This window comes from Pristiophorus japonicus, chromosome 1 (genome assembly GCF_044704955.1).
Source record: "Pristiophorus japonicus isolate sPriJap1 chromosome 1, sPriJap1.hap1, whole genome shotgun sequence".
In the NCBI taxonomy this organism is placed as follows: Eukaryota; Metazoa; Chordata; class Chondrichthyes; family Pristiophoridae; genus Pristiophorus; species Pristiophorus japonicus.
The window spans coordinates 513667573-513687206 of NC_091977.1; the positions used below are offsets into that span (position 1 = coordinate 513667573).

Genomic DNA, 19634 nt, shown 5'->3' on the forward strand with positions numbered 1-19634 from the left:
TAATGAACTGGCCTCAACAACTTTCTGTGGTAGAGAATTCCAACGGTTCACAACTCTCTGAGTGAAGAAGTTTTTCCTCACCTCGGTCCTAAATGGCCTACCCCTTATCCTTATAGACTATGACCCCTGGTTCTGGACTTACCTAATATCGGGAACATTCTTCCTGCATCTAACCTGTCCAATCCTGTCAGAATTTTATATACGTTTTTATGAGATCCCCTCTCATTCTTCTAAATTCCAGTGAATATAAGCCTAGTCGATCCAGTCTTTCTTCATATGTCAGTCCTGCCATCCCGGGAATCAGTCTGGTGAACCTTCCCTGCACTCCCTCAATAGCAAAAATGTCCTTCCTCAGATTAGGAGACGAAAACTGTACACAATATTCAAGGTGTGGCCTCACCCAGGCCCTGTACAACTGCAGTAAGACCTCCCTGCTCCTATACTCAAAATCCTCTCGCTATGAAGGCCAACATGCAATTTTCCTTCTTTGCCGCCTGCTGTACCTGCATGCCAACTTTCAATGACTGATGTACGAAGACACCCAGGTCTTGTTGCACCTCCCCTTTTCTTAATCTGTCACCACTCAGAGAATATTCTGCCTTCCTGTTTTTGCCACCAAAGTGGATAACCTCACATTTATCTCATTATACTGCATCTGCCATGGAACAGGAGTAAGCCATTGAGCCTCACGAGCCTGTACGCCATTCAATGAGATCATGGCTGATCTGTGACCTAACTCCATATACCCACCGACCTTTGGCCATAATCCTTTAGTATCTTTGGTTAACAAAAATCTATCAATCTCAGATTTAAAATTAACACTTTAGGCAGAATCAATTGCCGTTTGCGGAAGAGATTTCCAAACCTTTGCAGGTAGAAGTGTTTCATAATTTCACTCCTGAAGGCATGGCTATAATTTTTGGACTATGCCCCCTAGACCTAGACTCCCCAACCAGCATTGGTTCCTCTCTCTGTAGCTGACAATTTTGATAGAATCATATCTATACCACCTGTAAATATTTTAATAGAACTGTATCTGTATTATTAGAACAATAAATCTGTTCTATGGTATAAATAGAATTATATCTGCACTATTACTGTTATTGCATTATTAAATGACTTCTGATACCTTTCTATGGGACAGTCGGTTTGAGATCAGGGGATCACTGCAAATCACAAATTCATTTTCCCTCTTCTGGTGGAAGCTAGGTGGGAGTGGGGGATGGAGGTGAGAGTTAAAATGGAGTGATGGATTTACTCACTCCTTTCCCGCCCCGACAGGTGGGACATCCAGACCAAAACTGGTGGGGTCCTCGTGCAGATCGGGCGCCAATGACATCAACGGGGCCCCGATCTGCCTGAGGCTTGAGTGGGGAAGCGATGGGGACTTCCCTGTCAGGCAAAACCTGATGGGAAAGAGCAGCCAAGGCCAAAAGTGACCCCAACTGTAATGTATTTGTTTCATGGGTTCTTTGCTTAAGAATTCATAGCAACACATTTCTATTAAGAACTAGTTGGTTTAATAACAAAGGTTTTAACAATCACACTACACGTTACCAGTTCATCCACTAGGTTCACAACTGCATACCTCATCGTGGATGACCCAGACCCAACGGACTGGGGTTTTATTGGGTCTTGTGAACATCACGTGACTGGCTAAGCCACTCACAATGCAACAGCTCTCCAACTATTTTAAGTTAAACTGTAAATCAAGTGCACCCCTTAAAAGGAGCGCTAGAACTGATACATTAAAGGGGGGGGGCACCAAAACCGGCATAATAAACAAATTAACTTTTAACAATAAATGGTTACATTAAAATTTGGTTGCCGGAGATGATGATGCACTCCAGTCCCTCCGATGTCCACCTCTCACAACAGCTCTACAACTATTTTGTTGTGAACAATCAAATCAAGTGCCCCCTGATTTAAAGGGGGGGGCGGGGGGGGAAACACACCAAACACTTTCAAACAAGTGCCCCCTTGGTTTTTTGGGGTCTTTTTTGAGGGCACTAAAAACACAAATTATATAAGTCCCCCTGGCTAAAAGGAAGGGGGTGGGGCACTAAAACTGGCACAATAAACAAATTAAGACTTTAAAACATATAAAATCAAATTAAAATTTGGTTGCCGGGGGTGATGATGCACTTCAGTCCCTCCGGTGCCCATCTCTCACAAGCTCTACAACTCCTTTGGTTTAATCAAATTAAACAATTAAATCAAGTGCCCCCCTGATTAAAGGGGAGGACACTCCAAACATTTTTCAAGTGCCCTTTTTTTTGTTTTTTTTAATTCCTTTTTTTGTTTTTTTGTGGGGTTTGTTTTTGTGGTTTTTTTAGAGCACCGAGAGGCAAATTATACAAGTGCCCCCGACTCGGGGGACACTAAAACCAGCAATAAAAACAAATTAAACTTTAAAACATATAAAATCAAATTAAAATTTGGTTGCCGGGGGTGATGATGCACTCCAGTCTCTCACAAGCTCTACAACTCTTTTGTAGAAAACAAAATTAACCAGTTAAATCAAGTGCCCCCTTATCTGGGGGACACTCCAACACTTTAAGGCCCTTTTTTTTGTTTTTTGTGGGTTTTTTTGGGGGGGGTTTTTTGGGCACTGAAATCACCAATATATACAAGTGTCCCCTATAAAAGGGGAGGGGGATACTGAAACCGGCAATTAAAACAAATTAGATTTTAAAACATATAAAATAAAATTATAATTTGGTTGCCGGGGGTGATGATGCACTCCAGTCCCTCCGGTGCCCACCTCTCGCAAGCTCGACAAACCTGTGAGCATAGTCACAGGTGCATGCATTACATTAATAAAGTAAGATTTTGTTTTAAATTGTAATTATGTAACTGTGCTGCTCCCCTTTCTTTCTGTTTTTAGTTTTGGTTGTTTTACTGGAGTAGAGACAAAAGTTTTTTTTAAGTTAAATACCACAACATACGAGGTAGAAATAGGTAGCTTCGTGGCCTGGATGTCAACTCTTTGGAGCCCGAAGTAACATTTTGAGCACTGCCTCAAACAATGCAAGGGGAGAACATTTCAGTTTATTTGAAGAGCATTTACTGTAAACAGAGAGTCATTACATGTAGTTTACACTTGGTCTTAACATTCAGGTACAGGTACTACAAGAACACACAGTGCTGGCCAAATTGAATCATAGAAAACTTACTCTGTATTCAGGACCAGGTTCTTGATGCAGCCCTTGAATGATTTTGCTATCTTCAGGACAATAGCGCCCTCTCCAGTTGGAACCCCACCAGCGTAGAGTCTGGTAATGTTCAATGGGCTGTTGTCTGCTGAGGACCCGAGTCTCATTTCAAGGAGGTTTCCTTCATCAATCTGTAATGTCATTATTCTGCAAGAGGAGTTCAAGAGGGAGTTGAATAAGTATTTGAAGGAAAAAGGTTTGCAGGGCTAGGGGGAAAGGGCAGGGGGAGTAGGACTAGCTCAGAGCCGGCCGAATGGCCTTCTTCCGTGCTGCAACCATTCTATGACTCTATACAGAGAGGAGGGGGCCGAAATTCAGGCATGCCAGAAAGCTGGTGCACCAAAGATTTCCGACCTGGTTTTTCCGCTGGGAGCAATGAAGTCTGGATCGATTTTCGTCACTTTGTACTGTTTTTGTCGTCGGACCGGAAGTCGGTCATAGTGGGGGCGGAAGTGTGGCAGGACGTCAGGCTGAGGGGAAGAAGTTGGGACGGGATTGAGTCCCTGCCACTGTCACTTAGCGGCGGTGCGGTGGTGATGTCACAGCGCGGGTGCGTCACCACGCTCTCGCCCCCTCCGTTAGAGGGGAGAGAATCGGGCATTTTTTAGATTCGGACACTGGGCCACCAGGGAAGGTTTCGGCCGGGCTAGCGGCCTGGCACCCAAGAGGGGGTGCCAGGCTGCCTGTTGGCGGCCCGGCCGAACCCGGGGGCAATATTTTGCCGGCCGACCAGGAAGTTGACCCTCAAGAATAAAAACATGCCGGCCGCGACAGTGCAACCTCCCCTTGAAGGGCCGCCACACTGCCAGGCCGCGCACACACTCAGGATACGTTGCACCAACAGAGAAAGTTGTCGGGGGCACCGCGCGGCGGGGCAACGATTTAAAAAAAAATTAAATTTGGGTCGGAGTATTCTGGAGCTGTGGGAGAGCGGCGGTGCACGTTTTGGTGACATGCTCGCGGCAGTCGGCAGCAGCGGGGCGGAAGTGGGGACAGGCCGGAAAATCCCCGACCTCAATTTGGGTCGGGGCGGCCACTGGACTGCAACGCAGCGGCCACTCGATTCCGCCGCAACCCGCCACCGCAAAACGTCAGAAACGGGCCCGAGATGTCAAAAGTGGGGAACCTACTTAGGGGTCTCCCACATTACACAGCCAATTATTTATAGGCAGAACAATGGCCGAGAGATTGGGTTGTTCAGGCTGAAAGCAGGTCCAATATGCTCAGCCTGCACTGGGAGAGTGGCACTTGCCAAAGTGATTCGGGTGACCCGGAGTTGTCCTGTGCAAATGGAGTACCCAACGCCTGTTTAAGGTCCCTTTGGGGAAACCAGACCGCGACTGACCCCAGCCTGCACCATGCCAGACTCGCGGGCTTTAAAGGGACCCACGGAGGCTGCTACTACAGAGGTGTGTAACAAATGCGACCTATCTGATTGTGGAGCCAGGAGGAGTGGGGCGGAAGGGATAGTGCTCCTGGGTCCATATTGAAACTGCAGGTTACTGCTGGTCACTGTTCACCCCCTCCCGATCTGATCCTCCCACTCCTCTCTACTGCCTCAATGTGTAAATGCTCCACGTGGTGTGGTACTAGATAATGCTGACTAGAGGCCCCCGTGAGTTCAGAACTGTGCAAGTTAGCTGCTTTCAGGTGAAGGCACTAAATGAGTTCATAAAACATTTGAAAGTTTAAAAAAAAAACGAATTCACGTTAAGTTGTTGCTGCATATTTACATTTGCTCTGTCACTATTTAAAAAAAAAATGTGTTCACAGGATGTGGCATCGCCAGTAAGGCCAGCATTTATTGCCCATCCCTACTTGAGAAGGTGGTGATGAACCCCCTTCTTGAACTGCCCCCAGTCCGTGTGGTGAAGGTATCCCCAACAGTTCTGGCTTTGTCTTGACAGCTTGGTACAACTGAGTGGCTTGCTGGGCCATTTCAAGCATCAGCCACATTGCTGTGGGTCTGGAGTCACATATAAGCCAGACCAGGTAAGGACAGCAGATTTCCTTCCCTAAAGGACATTAGTGAACCAGATGGGTAGCTTCCTGGTCACCATTACTGAATTATGTGGGATTTGAACTCACACCTCCGGATCATTAGCCCAGGCCTCTGGATTACTAGCCTAGTAACATAACCACTATGCTACCATACCCCTTTCTGTGTGACAAAAGCACAACTGATTTAAAGTAGTGGGAATGCTTTTTATCAGACTGCACAAACAAAGAAGTTAAATTCAATAATCAAAACTCGTTATTTCATTCACAACGGCTTCAATGTAAGTGCTCTGATTTGGATCAGCTATGTACGTGCCAACACACACCTCTTATTTCTAGTCAGTATGATCGAATGTTCTTGCCCATCGCTGAAAGTTCTGGATGGGGCCTTGGCAACGACTCTCCTGGTGTTGACTCCGTCACCGGTGTTTACGTGAGCTTCCACACGTCCATCAATGATCATAATGGCAAAGAATGGCTGTGGGTGTTTAAGAAGAAGTCAGAAAATCCTGGGCAGTACACAAGATACACATTATGGGGCAGCCACCACTGCCGAAATACCTCGAGCAAACCTGCTAAGATGTAGTCAGCATTTATGAACCCCTCAGTGTATCTGTGAATGCTTTACTCCAGGACTAGACTTCTGCTTGTGGAAAAGTAAGCAACACACCTAAATTAGTCCTGACAGCCGCCTTTTTAATTATAATATCGCATTGGGATGTGCAGCAGGCCAGAATTGGAGGAGCACAGAGATCTCGGAGGGTTGTAAGCCTGGGGAGGTTACAGAGATTGAGGGGCGAGGCCATGGAGGGATTTGAACACAAGGATGAGGATTTTTTAAATGGTGGCAGTGTCAGACCGGTTAGCGAGTGCGGGGGGTGGGGAGAGTGAACGGGACTTGGTGCAAGCTTAAATTGTCAAGTCTTCTGTGATATCATGTGATATATGCAGCATGTGCCCATTTCAACTGTTAAGCTTTTCAATCATGAAAAAATATATAATTAGACCACAATGAGGTCCACAGCAAGACAGAAATTGGCCAGACAACTTGTGGAATGGAATGGAGGCTGCAACACTGATTGTAGCATTAGCATAAAGCTTCTGCCTGCTACTTGATCTCAGTTTCAACAATTTGAAAATTCTTTAGTTTCATAATTAGAAGTTTCAACTTTTAATTTCTTTAAGAAAAGACAGAAATAGATTTTTCTTCACAGAACAGTGAACAATGAGAACTAATCAGAATAAAACATGTAAGAGAAGGGTTCCTGAATAACGACATTGAATGCATTTCGAAGCAAGTGCTTCCATATGTTCCTCAGAGACTTGATAAGGCATTTTGTAAACTTAAGCTGTTCTTTCACTGCTTTGTGGTAAAGTGATCAAGATGTGGTAAAACTCTCAAGATGTGAAATTGCCCCTTTATATAGCCCTGATAGCACCTCCGGGGGGGCGCTAACGGGCCACAAGGCACTTTTTGCCCAGGGGAGGGGCGCTACCGCCCCCTGGGAAATTGCCCGGGGGTTTGCGGAGGTGTTGCCATGGTGCCCTCACTGCCCTGTACCAACCCGTTAACACCTCCACGAGGCTGGCGCGAGCGAAGCTGGCAGACATCCGCTCTCGGGGAGGTGCGTAAAGGGGAGGACGTCAGTGCCCCGGGCCGCCACCTTCTTTTGTCGGCCGATTCTCAGGTTGGCCCGAGGATGGCAGCCCTAGCGTGGTCGGGGCTCCCATGGTGCATCCTGGCACTCCGGCTTGGGCCCAGTCTCAAGTGCCCCTGGTGGCCCAGTGGTGGCCATCCAAGGCCTTGCAGAATGCCTCCCCTTTAAGTGAAGGAGAGGGGCGTGAAGCGTAACAGCGCGACATGGAACATGGAGCATCCACATAATGCTTCCTTCAACGCCCCAGTAACCGCCCACACAGGAGGCGGAGTGCGGAGATTTCATTCTGCTTCCTTTGAAGCACGGTAAGCCCAATTCTGAGCCGGGCGCTAAAAGAGACAGCCACAGGTTACCGCCCCCAATCGGGCACAGGGCAAATTCGCCCCCTCAGTCTATATATGCCATCTTGTTCATTATTATCTAATTAATGCACTTTTGGAATGTTCTTCTGCTTTATTCTCCTTATCATAGCTTCATACAACATCGAAGGCCATTCGGCCTCTTGTGTCTACGCCGGCTCTTAGAAAGAGCCATCCAATTATTCCCCTGCTCTTTCCTAGTCAGCCTGCAAATTTATCCTTTCCAAGTATTTCTCCAATTCCTTTTTGAATGTTACAATTGAATCTGCTTCCAGCACCTTTTCCGGCAGTGCATTCCAGATCACAATAACTCACGTTAAAAATAAATTCTCATTTCTCCGCTGGATATTTTGCCAAACGCGAGTGCGGGTCCACACCTCTTGACTCACCACTTTTGTCTGCCGCCGATTACGGCTTCCAGTTGATTTGCCAAAACCGGCTAGGATGATCCCAGTGTCATTCTTCGTGGCAAAAGTCGCCATTAACTTTGCCTCCACCGGTAGGACTTTAGGCCGTAGCTGAATGTAGCCGTCATTTAAAATGGTCACACTTCGGATCGGCTGTGAAAAAAACAAAAAAAAACAAATAACTTTTATTTGAGGCATTTCCATTTATAACTTAGCACGGGCCTATGCAGCCATGGAATAAAAATCAATTCACCTGTGTGGATGAGATTTCTGAGAGACAAGTGAAAAAAATCTAATCAGTACCGAGGGGCCAAAATTCAGTACCGCTGTTTTTGAGGTAGTGTCATCGCCTGAGTGTTGATTTTACCGTCAGGCGATAGGTTCAGGCTCTAACTGCCAAGTTAAGTTTTTACGCCCAAGGTTGAGAGAGCAGCGCTAAAATGTGGCGTTGCACACTCCCCCACGGGTGGGAGCTCAGGGGTCCGACTGAATCTCCCGATGGGAGGCTGCCGCCATGCTCGGAAAAAAAACAGGAAGAAAAAAAATAACTCAAACTTCTCTGATTGGCACACACATTTCCCCACTCTTAAAACTAATGAAAACATCCTGAAAAAAAATAAAGAAAAAAACTTATCTTCCTTTCCGGGCGATTCCGTCGAAGAACCGCTCTTTAGCCACCGCTGTTTTCAGGCTGTACGGCCACCTGCCGGAAGAGCAGCCGTACAAAGCAAATATCATGACAGAGGCGTCAAAGAGGCTTTGTACGCTGGATGATGTCACCACGCAGGTGGTGTTAGCCGGCGCAGCGTTGCCTCTTAGCACCTCTGCCAAAGAGCCGACTGAATTTCAGGCGGGGCTTGGACGCCGCTTAACGATGCAGGTAGGTCTTTGCCGCCTAGCGCCGGCGGTATCGTGCCCACAACCCAATGTCGACCCCTGACAGTTTACAGCAAAAATCACTTATTATCGGTTGAGTGGAAAAATGGTCTGGTCAAATGTGGTGGGAGAAGCAAACACGGCGGCAGACAATTAGCCAGGAGATAAGAGCAGGAGCTGAGATCTTTCAGTTTAATTTGCATGTCTGATCACAAAATCTGCAACTGTTCAGTTACTTCACTTTTTGGGGAAGTAATGGGCCAACAATTGCGGTCTCTGTGGGCGGGTACGATGTGCGCACACATGCATACAGGCCCCGCAATTGCTGGCTCTCGGCGCACGATGCGCACGCGCCAAAATCCGGCATTTGCCAAGTGTCAAAATGTTTTCTGACAATTCCAACGCAGTCCCTCGAAATCGAGGAAGACTTGCTTCCACTCTAAAAGTGAGTTCTCAGGTGAGTAGACAGTCCAATATGGGAATTACAGTCTCTGTCACAGGTGGGACAGACAGTCGTTGGAGGAAAGGGTGGGTGGGGAGTCTGGTTTGCCGCACGCTCCTTCCGCGGCCTGCGCTTGGTTTCTGCGTGCTCTCGGCGACGAGACTCGAGGTGCTCAGCGCCCTCCCGGATGCTCTACCTCCACTTAGGGCGGTCTTTGGCCACGGGCTCCCAGGTGCGGTGGGGATGTTGCATTTTATCAAGGAGGCTTTGAGGGTGTCCTTGAGATGTTTCCTCTGCCCACCTCGGGTTCGCTTGCCGCGTAGGAGTTCCGGTAGAGCACTTGCTTTGGGAGTCTTGTGTCGGGCATGCGGACAATGTGGCCTGCCCAACGGAGCTGATCAAGTGTGGTCAGTGCTTCAATGCTGGGGATGTTGGCCTGTTCTTTTGTAGCAGGACGAAATCCCACAAAAATGGACTGTCCCCGTGGAGCAGCATTCCTGATCATGAGGCCCAGCAGCTTCTAACTGCATCAAGTAGCGATTTAAACTCGTGTATTAGTGTAAAGGGCAGAGGCCTACTCTGCAAATTTCCTGTATCATGCAAGCGTCTAGGCCCATGCAAAGAGCAGGCCTGATGACCACCTGCTAAAAGTGCTTAACACAGGAGTCAGGGAATGGGGGGAAAAAACCATGGGCCATTCTCTCCAACAGCAACTAGCATAGGAACATATTCCACACAAGGTGAATGGTCTGTCGAGAACCCAGCAGAGCTGGAGAGATGTGATGAACAACAGTAAGTTGTATTTATAGAATGGCTTTAACGAAGTAAAACGTCCCTTGTGCTTCACAGGAATATTATGAAATTTTAAAAAAATTTGACACCGAGCCGCACAAGTTGAAATTAGCACAGGTGACCAAAAGCTTGTTCAAAGAGGTAGATTTTAAGGACTGTCTTGAAGGAGGTAGAGGCAGTGAGGTTTAGGCATGGAGTTCCAGAGCTTGGGGCCTAGGCAACAGAAGGCATGGCCATCAATGGGTGAGTGATTATAATCAGGGATGCTCAAGAGGGCAGAATTAGAGGAGTGCAGACATCTCGGTGGGTTGTGGGGCTGGAGGAGTTTTCAGAGATAGGGAGGGGCGAGGCCATGGAGGGATTTGAAAATAAGGGTGAGAATTTTGAAATCGAGGCATTCCTTAACCGGCAGCCAATGTAGGTCAGCAAACACAGGGGTGATGGGTGAACGGGACTTGGCGCGAGTTAGGATAGGGTCAGCGAGCATAGGGGTGATGAGTGAGCAGGACTTGGTGCAAGTTAGGACTAGGGCAGCGAACACAGAGGTGATGGGTGAGCGGGACTTGGTGTGAGTTAGGACATGGGCAGCGAACACAGGGGTGATGGGTGAGCGGGACTTGGTGCAAGTTAGGACACGGGCAGCGAGCACAGGGGTGATAGGTGAGGGGGACTTGGTGCGAGTTAGGACATGGGCAGCGAACACAGGGGTGATGGGTGAGGGGGACTTGGTGCAAGTTAAGACACGGGCAGCGAACACAGGGGTGATGAGTGAGCGGGACTTGGTGTGAGTTAGGACATGGGCAGCGAACACAGGGGTGATGGGTGAGCGGGACTTGGTGCGAGTTAGGATATGGGCAGCGAACACATAGAAACATAGAAACATAGAAAATAGGTGCAGGAGTAGGCCATTCGGCCCTTCTAGCCTGCACCGCCATTCAATGAGTTCATGGCTGAACATTCAACTTCAGTACCCCATTCCTGCTTTCTCGCCATACCCCTTGATCCCCCTAGCAGTAAGGACCTCATCTAACTCCTTTTTGAATATATTTAGTGAATTGGCCTCAACAACTTTCTGTGGTAGAGAATTCCACAGGTTCACCACTCTCTGGGTGAAGAAGTTCCTCCGCATCTCGGTCCTAAATGGCTTACCCCTTATCCTTAGACTGTGACCCCTGGTTCTGGACTTCCCCAACATTGGGAACATTCTTCCTGCATCTAACCTGTCTAACCCTGTCAGAATTTTATATGTTTCTATGAGGTCCCCTCTCATTCTTCTGAACTCCAGTGAATACAAGCCCAGTTGATCCAGTCTTTCTTGATAGGTCAGTCCCGCCATCCCGGGAATCAGTCTGGTGAACCTTCGCTGCACTCCCTCAATAGCAAGAATGTCCTTCCTCAGGTTAGGAGACCAAAACTGTACACAATACTCCAGGTGTGGCCTCACCAATGCCCTGTACAACTGTAGCAACACCTCCCTGCCCCTGTACTCAAATCCCCTTGCTATGAAGGCCAACATGCCATTTGCTTTCTTAACCGCCTGCTGCACCTGCATGCCAACCTTCAATGACTGATGTACCACGACACCCAGGTCTCTTTGCACCTCCCCTTTTCCTAATCTGTCACCATTCAGATAATAGTCTGTCTCTCTGTTTTTACCACCAAAGTGGATAACCTCACATTTATCCACATTATACTTCATCTGCCATGCATTTGCCCACTCACCTAACCTATCCAAGTCGCTCTGCAGCCTCACAGCATCCTCCTCGCAGCTCACACTGCCACCCAACTTAGTGTCATCTGCAAATTTGGAGATACTACATTTAATCCCCTCATCTAAATCATTAATGTACAGTGTAAACAGCTGGGGCCCCAGCACAGAACCTTGCGGTACCCCACTAGTCACTGCCTGCCATTCTGAAAATTACCCATTTACTCCTACTCTTTGCTTCCTGTCTGACAACCAGTTCTCAATCCATGTCAGTACACTACCCCCAATCCCATGTGCTCTAACTTTGCACATCAATCTCTTGTGTGGGACCTTGTCGAACGCCTTCTGAAAGTCCAAATATACCACATCAACTGGTTCTCCCTTATCCACTCTACTGGAAACATCCTCAAAAAATTCCAGAAGATTTGTCAAGCATGATTTCCCTTTCACAAATCCATGCTGACTTGGACCTATCATGTCACCTCTTTCCAAATGCACTGCTATGACATCCTTAATAATTGATTCCATCATTTTACCCACTACCGATGTCAGGCTGACCGGTCTATAATTCCCTGTTTTCTCTCTCCCTCCTTTTTTAAAAAGTGGGGTTACATTGGCTACCCTCCACTCCATAGGAACTGATCCAGAGTCAATGGAATGTTGGAAAATGACTGTCAACGCATCCACTATTTCCAAGGCCACCTCCTTAAGTACTCTGGGATGCAGCCCATCAGGCCCTGGGGATTTATCGGCCTTCAATCCCATCAATTTCCCCAACACAATTTCCCGGCTAATAAGGATTACCCTCAGTTCCTCCTCCTTACTAGACCCCCCGACCCCTTTTATAACCGGAAGGTTGTTCGTGTCCTCCTTCGTGAATACCGAACCAAAGTACTTGTTCAATTGGTCCGCCATTTCTTTGTTCCCCGTTATGACTTCCCCTGATTCTGACTGCAGGGGACCTACATTTGTCTTTACTAACCTTTTTCTCTTTACATATCTATAGAAACTTTTGCAATCCGTCTTAATGTTCCCTGCAAGCTTCTTCTCATACTCCATTTTCCCTGCCCTAATCAAACCCTTTGTCCTCCTCTGCTGAGTTCTAAATTTCTCCCAGTCCCCAGGTTCGCTGCTATTTCTGGCCAATTTGTATGCCACTTCCTTGGCTTTAATACTATCCCTGATTTCCCTTGATAGCCACGGTTGAGCCACCTTCCCTTTTTTATTTCTATGCCAGACAGGAATGTACAATTGTTGTAGTTCATCCATGCGGTCTCTAAATGTCTGCCATTGCCCATCCACAGTCAACCCCTTAAGTATCATTCGCCAATCCATCTCAGCCAATTCACGCCTCATACCTTCAAAGTTAGCCTTCTTTAAGTTCTGGACCATGGTCTCTGAATTAACTGTTTCATTCTCCATCCTAATGCAGAATTCCACCATATTATGGTCACTCTTCCCCAAGGGGCCTCGCACAACGAGATTGCTAATTAATCCTTTCTCATTACATAACACCCAGTCTAAGATGGCCTCCCCCCTAGTTGGTTCCTCGACATATTGGTCTAAAAAACCATCCCTTATGCACTCCAGAAAATCCTCCTCCACCGTATTGCTTCCAGTTTGGTTAGCCCAATCTATGTGCATATTAAAGTCACCCATTATAACTGCTGCACCTTTATTGCACGCACCCCTAATTTCCTGTTTGATGCCCTCCCCAACATCACTACTACTGTTTGGAGGTCTGTACACAACTCCCACTAACGTTTTTTGCCCTTTGGTGTTCTGCAGCTCTACCCATATAGATTCCACATCATCCAAGCTAATGTCCTTCCTAACTATTGCCTTAATCTCCTCCTTAACCAGCAATGCTACCCCACCTCCTTTTCCTTTTATTCTATCCTTCCTGAATGTTGAATACCCCTGGATGTTGAGTTCCCAGCCCTGCTCATCCTGGAGCCACGTCTCCGTAATCCCAATCACATCATATTTGTTAACATCTATTTGCACAGTTAATTCATCCACCTTATTGCGGATACTCCTTGCATTAAGACACAAAGCCTTTAGGCTTGTTTTTTTAACACCCTCTGTCCTTTTAGAATTTTGCTGTACAATGGCCCTTTTTGTTCTTTGCCTTGGGTTTCTCTGCCCTCCACTTTTCCTCATCTCCTTTCTGTCTTTTGTTTTTGCCTCCTTTTTGTTTCCCTCTATCTCCCTGCATTGGTTCCCATCCCCCTGCCATATTAGTTTAACTCCTCCCCAACAGCACTAGCAAACACTCCCCCGAGGACATTGGTTCCGATTCTGCCCAGGTGCAGACCGTCCGGATTGTACTGGTCCCACCTCCCCCAGAACCGGTTCCAATGCCCCAGGAATTTGAATCCCTCCCTGCTGCACCATTGCTCAAGCCACGTATTCATCTGAGCTATCCTGCGATTCCTACTCTGACTAGCACGTGGCACTGGTAGCAATCCCGAGATTACTACTTTTGAGGTCCTACTTTTTAATTTAGCTCCTAGCTCCTTAAATTCATTTCGTAGGAACTCATCCCTTTTTTTACCTATGTCATTGGTACCAACGTGCACCACGACAACTGGCTGTTCTCCCTCCCTTTTTAGAATGTCCTCCACCCGCTCCGAGACATCCTTGACCCTTGCACCAGGGAGGCAACATACCATCCTGGAGTCTCGGTTGCGGCCGCAGAAACGCCTATCTATTCCCCTTACAATTGAATCCCCTATCACTATCGCTCTTCCACTCTTTTTCCTGCCCTCCTGTGCAACAGAGCCAGCCACGGTGCCATGAACTTGGCTGCTGCTGCCCTCCCCTGATGAGTCATCCCCCTCAACAGTACTCAAAGCGGTGTATCTGTTTTGCAGGGGGATGACCACAGGGGACCCCTGCACTACCTTCCTTGCACTACTCTTCCTGCTGGTCTTCCATTCCCTCGCTGGCTGTGGACCCTTCTCCTGCAGTAAGACCAACTCGCTACACGTGATACTCACGTCATTCTCAGCATCGTGGATGCTCCAGAGTGAATCCACCTTCAGCTCCAACTCCGCAACGCGGACCGTCAGTAGCCGGAGGTGGACACACTTCCCGCACATGTAGTCGTCAGGGACACTGGTGTTGTCCCCGAGTTCCCACATGGTACAGGAGGAGCATATCACGTGACCGAGCTGTCCTGCCATGACTTAACCCTTAGATACACTTAAATTGCCGACAACAATGTTAAAAGTTACTGACTAACAAAGAAAAAGAAAAACTACTCACCAATCACAGGGGTGATGGGTGAGGGGGACTTGGTGCAAGTTAAGACACGGGCAGCGAACACAGGGGTGATGAGTGAGCGGAACTTGGTGTGAGTTAGGACATGGGCAGCGAGCACAGGGGTGATAGGTGAGGGGGACTTGGTGCGAGTTAGGACATGGGCAGCGAACACAGGGGTGATGGATGAGTGGGACGTTGTGAGTTAGGACATGGGCAGCGAGCACCGGGGTAATGAGTGAATGGGACTTGACTCCAGACGCACAGCAATGTGTGAACTCTTAACTGCCCTAGCAAACCACTCAGTTGTATAAGGCAGCTCACCACCACCTTCTCAAGGCCAATTAGGGATGAGTAACAAATGCCAGCCTTGTCAGCGACACCCGCAGCCCGTGAATAAATAAAAAAGAAAAAAATGCTCGGTAACTGGATTGAGAGAACCTTCAGTCAGAGCTTCACAGACCTTATGGCTGCCCATGGTTCTGCTCCCACACAAAGTAGTGGACATACCAAGAGAATGCCCAGTCGGAAGCACATGTCAGGAATAGGCACAGGTTGTAGTCTCTCAAGGCAATGCCACATCTAGTCCTATGTATGTTCCTGTGCAAGTGATAGGCAACAAATCAAGCAGCGGCCAGTCATTCACGGTGGCGATAGATGTCGCTAACTCAAATGCAGGGCCACCACAAAGTACAAGGAGGTCCAGTGCAACCAAAATCTGACCAGGTTTTTTAGTGAAAGCTTCCCATAAGTGAGCCACAAGGAGGATGGAACACACAATTCACCAGCAGTTTCTCACCAATGCTGTGGCCTTGGTTCCATATTGACATGCACCTCCTCCATGGCGAGGACTCTATGTGGAACAAAATTATGGAAGATGGAGCAGATGACGATGATCCTTGAGACCTTGTTGGGGGGGATGGGGAGGATATACTGTAATGTATTTCCTGATCTTCCCATACATCTGATGTCTTTTTTCAAGTGCTCAGTTTGATCATGGTGTCTGTCTGGGCCTTGTCTTGGCACTTGGGCTCTGTACTTAGCCACGGGAGTGTCATTGGCCAGGGCTGGAGGGTAGTCTTAGGCATCGATGAGCCAATCTCTCTTTGCCTTCAAAACAGCCTGGCAAAGATGACTTGCGCAAAATAAAAGCATCATGAGCAATGTTCCCTGGCATTTTATTCAGGCCACGTGATCAAAATTGCGCATGCAGGGAACATTGATGGTGGGAGCTTCAAGGGAAGTAGGCGTTAACTTGCTGGTGGTCCGAAAGCCATGGCTCAATAATGGAATAGAACCTCCACAGTGCTGCGATGCTGGGGATGTTGGCATGATCGACAACATTGACGTTGGTGCGTCTGTCCTCCCGGGGGATTTGCAGGATCTTGCGGAGACAGCGCTGCTGATATTTCTCCAGCGACTTGAAGTGTCTACTGTATATGGTCCACATATCTGAGCCATACAGGAGGGCGGGAATCACTACAGCCCTGTAGCCCATAAGCCTGGTGCCATATTTAAGGCCTGATCTTCGGACACTCTCTTCTGAACACTCAGGCGGCCGAAGGCAGCGCTGGCGCACTGGAGGCAGTGTTGGACCTCGTCTTCGATGTCTGCCCTTGCTGCTAGTAGGCTCCACGTTGTTGGGGGGGTGGTCCACGTTATCCTACGCGCTTTAACAAGTACAGGCAGCGGAAGGAGCGTGCGGCAAACTAGACTCCCCACCCACCCTTTCCTTCGACGACTGTCTGTCTCAACTGTGACAGAGACTGTAATTCCCGTATTGGACTGTTCAGTCACGTGAGAACTCAGTTGGAGTGGAAGCAAGTCTTCCTCGATTTCGAGGGATTGCCTGTGATGAGAACCTCCACAGCATTATGTGCAATAGCTCGGATGGCCACATCCACACCATCAATCACCCTCTCTACTCTAGGAAAGCAAGCATCCCAGTGAGATTCGCAGCTGCCGTTACTGATTGGGCAGTGACACAAAGTTGTTGGTCCTCTTGAATAAAGCGTCATTCATCTACTTGATGTACTTATGCGCTGCACATGTCCCCTTGCTAACCTGGGTAGGAGTAGCAGAAATAAAAATTGAGGGCCGAGTGACCTTGAGTGTCAAGTTCCAAGGCTATTTATAGTTCTGCTTTTTTTTTTTACCTCAAGCAAGCAACCTTTCTTCACACCCAAGGAATTCCTCAGCAGGTCAAACGTAGATCGGAAAATCTCCACCTTCTTCAAGCAGCCCACAAATGATTTGCTGAGAACTTCTTTCCTGCAAAAACAACCAACGATTGTAGATAAAAACCTGAATTTGAAACAGCATCACAACTAGCACACTATGTTGAAGTAGAGACTGTTAAAGAGAGACAGCTTAGCTTTCCTGAAAAGTAAACAAAATAAAACTGTCTTGAGAAGGAAATGATACTGCACACGCTCACTAAACTTTAAAGGTTGATTTCAGAGATGAGGGGGTTGACGTATGAGGAAAGGTTGAGTAGGTTGGGCCTCTACTCATTGGAATTCAGAAGAATGAGTGGTGATCTTATCGAAATGTATAAGATTATGAGGGGGCTTGACAAGATGGATGCAGAGAGGATGTTTCCATTGATGGGAGAGACTAGAACTAGAGGGCATAAGGGGCCGCCTATTTAAAACTGAGATGAGGAGAAATTTCTTCTTTCAGAGGGTTGTGGATCTGTGAAATTTGCTGCCTCAGCGAGCTGTGGAAGCTGGGACATTGAATAAATTTAAGACAGAGATAGACAGTTTCTGGAACGATAAGGGAATAAGGGGTTATGGAGAGCAGGCAGGGAAATGGACCCGAGTCCATGATCGGATCAGCCATGATCGTATTAAGTTGCAGAGCAGGCTCGAGGGGCCTAATGGCCTTCTCCTGCTCCAATTTCTTATGTTCTTATAATGAAGAGAAGAGATGGTGTTCCAGCTGACAGTTTATTTCATTGAAATAGGTTAGGCAGGACCAGGGGTCACAAATTTAAGTTGTATAGGGCTAGATCTAGGTTAGACGTCATGAGGTGGTACTTTCCCCCAGAGAATAGTCGCCTTCTGGAACAAGCTGCCCTCTCATGTGATGGATGCAGACTTGCTGAGTTCCTTCATGCAAAAGCTGGATTTGTTTCTGGCTGCGGCGGCGATTACCTCTTACAGAAGGTAGGTACTGCAGGGAATGTAATGGCCAGAGTGATCTCCTGGCCTAGTTTCTATCGCCTAGATGGATCAGAGAGACATTTCCCAGATTTCCCCCCCCCCAAATTGGCCTGGGTTTTTATCTGTTTTTTTGCCTCTCCCAGGAGATCACACAGTTTGGGATGGGGTGGAGTGTATATGGTGTGATATACAAGGCATCGCAATTGTATGGGAAAGGCTTGATGAACCAGATGGTCTTTACCTGTCCGTCACTGTCCGTATGTTCGTACTTGTATGTTCGTATGTGCCCGTTTATGAAGGGCTGGTTTGAGAATGAAGATTTGGATGGCCTTTATCTGAGGAGCACGCGGAAAGGGAATTTGACAAACACTTCCTCTACCATGGAGGTTTAGTGATCCCAGAATTAAACTTTGCAGGTCCAAAGCTTAACTCGTCTCAAGTAGGTACACCATCATTTGAGCGCTGTGCGTTACAGATTGTAATGTACTAAAATAGCAATCAGAATAAACTTGCATAGTGTAAAAGTAGTGCAAAAATAGCCAGATAAATATACGTTTCAGGGCCAATACTGTGAGGCTCTAACATTGGGAGTTATAGCTCTATCTTTTTTTTACATCGATTCATTCATGGGATGTGGGCGTCGCTGGCATTGCCAGCTTTTATTGCCCAGCCCTAATTGCCCTTGCGAAGGCCTTCTTGAACCGCTGCAGTCCTTGTGGTGAAGCTATTCTCACAGTGATGACTTTGTTGTTTATGGTTTAATACAACTGAGTGACTCGCTAGGTCATTTCAGAGGGCAGTTAAGAGTCAAGCACATTGCTGTGGGTCTGGAGTCACATATAGGCCAGACCGGGTAAGGATGGCAGATTTCCATTGGGTTTTTACAGCAATCCGGTAGTTTCATGGTCACCATTACTGATACTAGCTTTTTATTTCAGATTTATTTAATTAACTGAATTTTAAATTCCCCTTGCTGCCATGGTGGGATTGAAACTCACGTACCGGATTATTTGTCCAGGTCTCTGGATTACTAGTCCAGCAACATAACATAGAAAAAACATAGACATAGAAACATACTCTGGTCATGTCCAGTGAGACTTTGCACCAACAGTGCGGTCTTGCAGTTTGGGCCCAGCAATACATTAAAGTACCTGTAACTTCTGGAGCGAGGCAGTCCCCCGATGTATATCGGATCTTTGTGCCCACGATTGAGATCAGAAGCAGCTCCGGGTGATTCTCCTTGTCTGGTTTCTCGATCAGTTGAATTAAATGGGTCCATGACAGCCACAACACCTGTGGACATTGAATACAGCCGCTGTGTTAGAATACTCCTGGTGATGTGTCACTGAGCAAGAAAGTTCCAGGTTTGAGCCTCTGATCTCAGTGCTGGGCGTGCTATCCTTCACTTCCCTGTGCTAGGACAGGAGAAAACAGAAGCCGGCTGTCCTGTCCTGATCACTGGATAGCGATCCATGTTGGGAAATGTGGCAATCAGGTGATTATAGGACTGGGTTCGTCTCTCATGCCCCTCGTGGCTGAATACCTACCAACAATTACTGTATGGGCTCGCACATGAAGAATGGCCACTTAGGCAAAGTACTGGCAGGCTGTGGCATGTGTGGGACAGAAAGGTCCCGATTCAATGACCTAATGCTCCCAGCGGGAAGCCTCGCCCAAAAAGGAGAGCGAGTTAAGTCAGGTGGGGGTGTAAAATGGGGGGTCTGACGTCCGAACTGTTCCTTCCCGCC

The 19634-nt window shown here is 47.5% G+C and overlaps 1 protein-coding gene across 1 annotated transcript in view; it reads right to left on the reverse strand.

Moving 5' to 3' along the window:
• lama1 (laminin, alpha 1) overlaps positions 1-19634 on the reverse strand; it is a 439104-nt gene that overhangs the window by 33900 nt on the left and 385570 nt on the right. Inside the window, exons 51-55 of the mRNA XM_070895870.1 lie at positions 19038-19179; positions 16876-16990; positions 7620-7790; positions 5540-5691; positions 3177-3362 (exon numbers count right to left, since the gene is read on the reverse strand). Coding sequence (XP_070751971.1) covers positions 3177-3362; positions 5540-5691; positions 7620-7790; positions 16876-16990; positions 19038-19179 — 766 coding nt within the window. The remainder of the gene's footprint in view (positions 1-3176; positions 3363-5539; positions 5692-7619; positions 7791-16875; positions 16991-19037; positions 19180-19634) is intronic.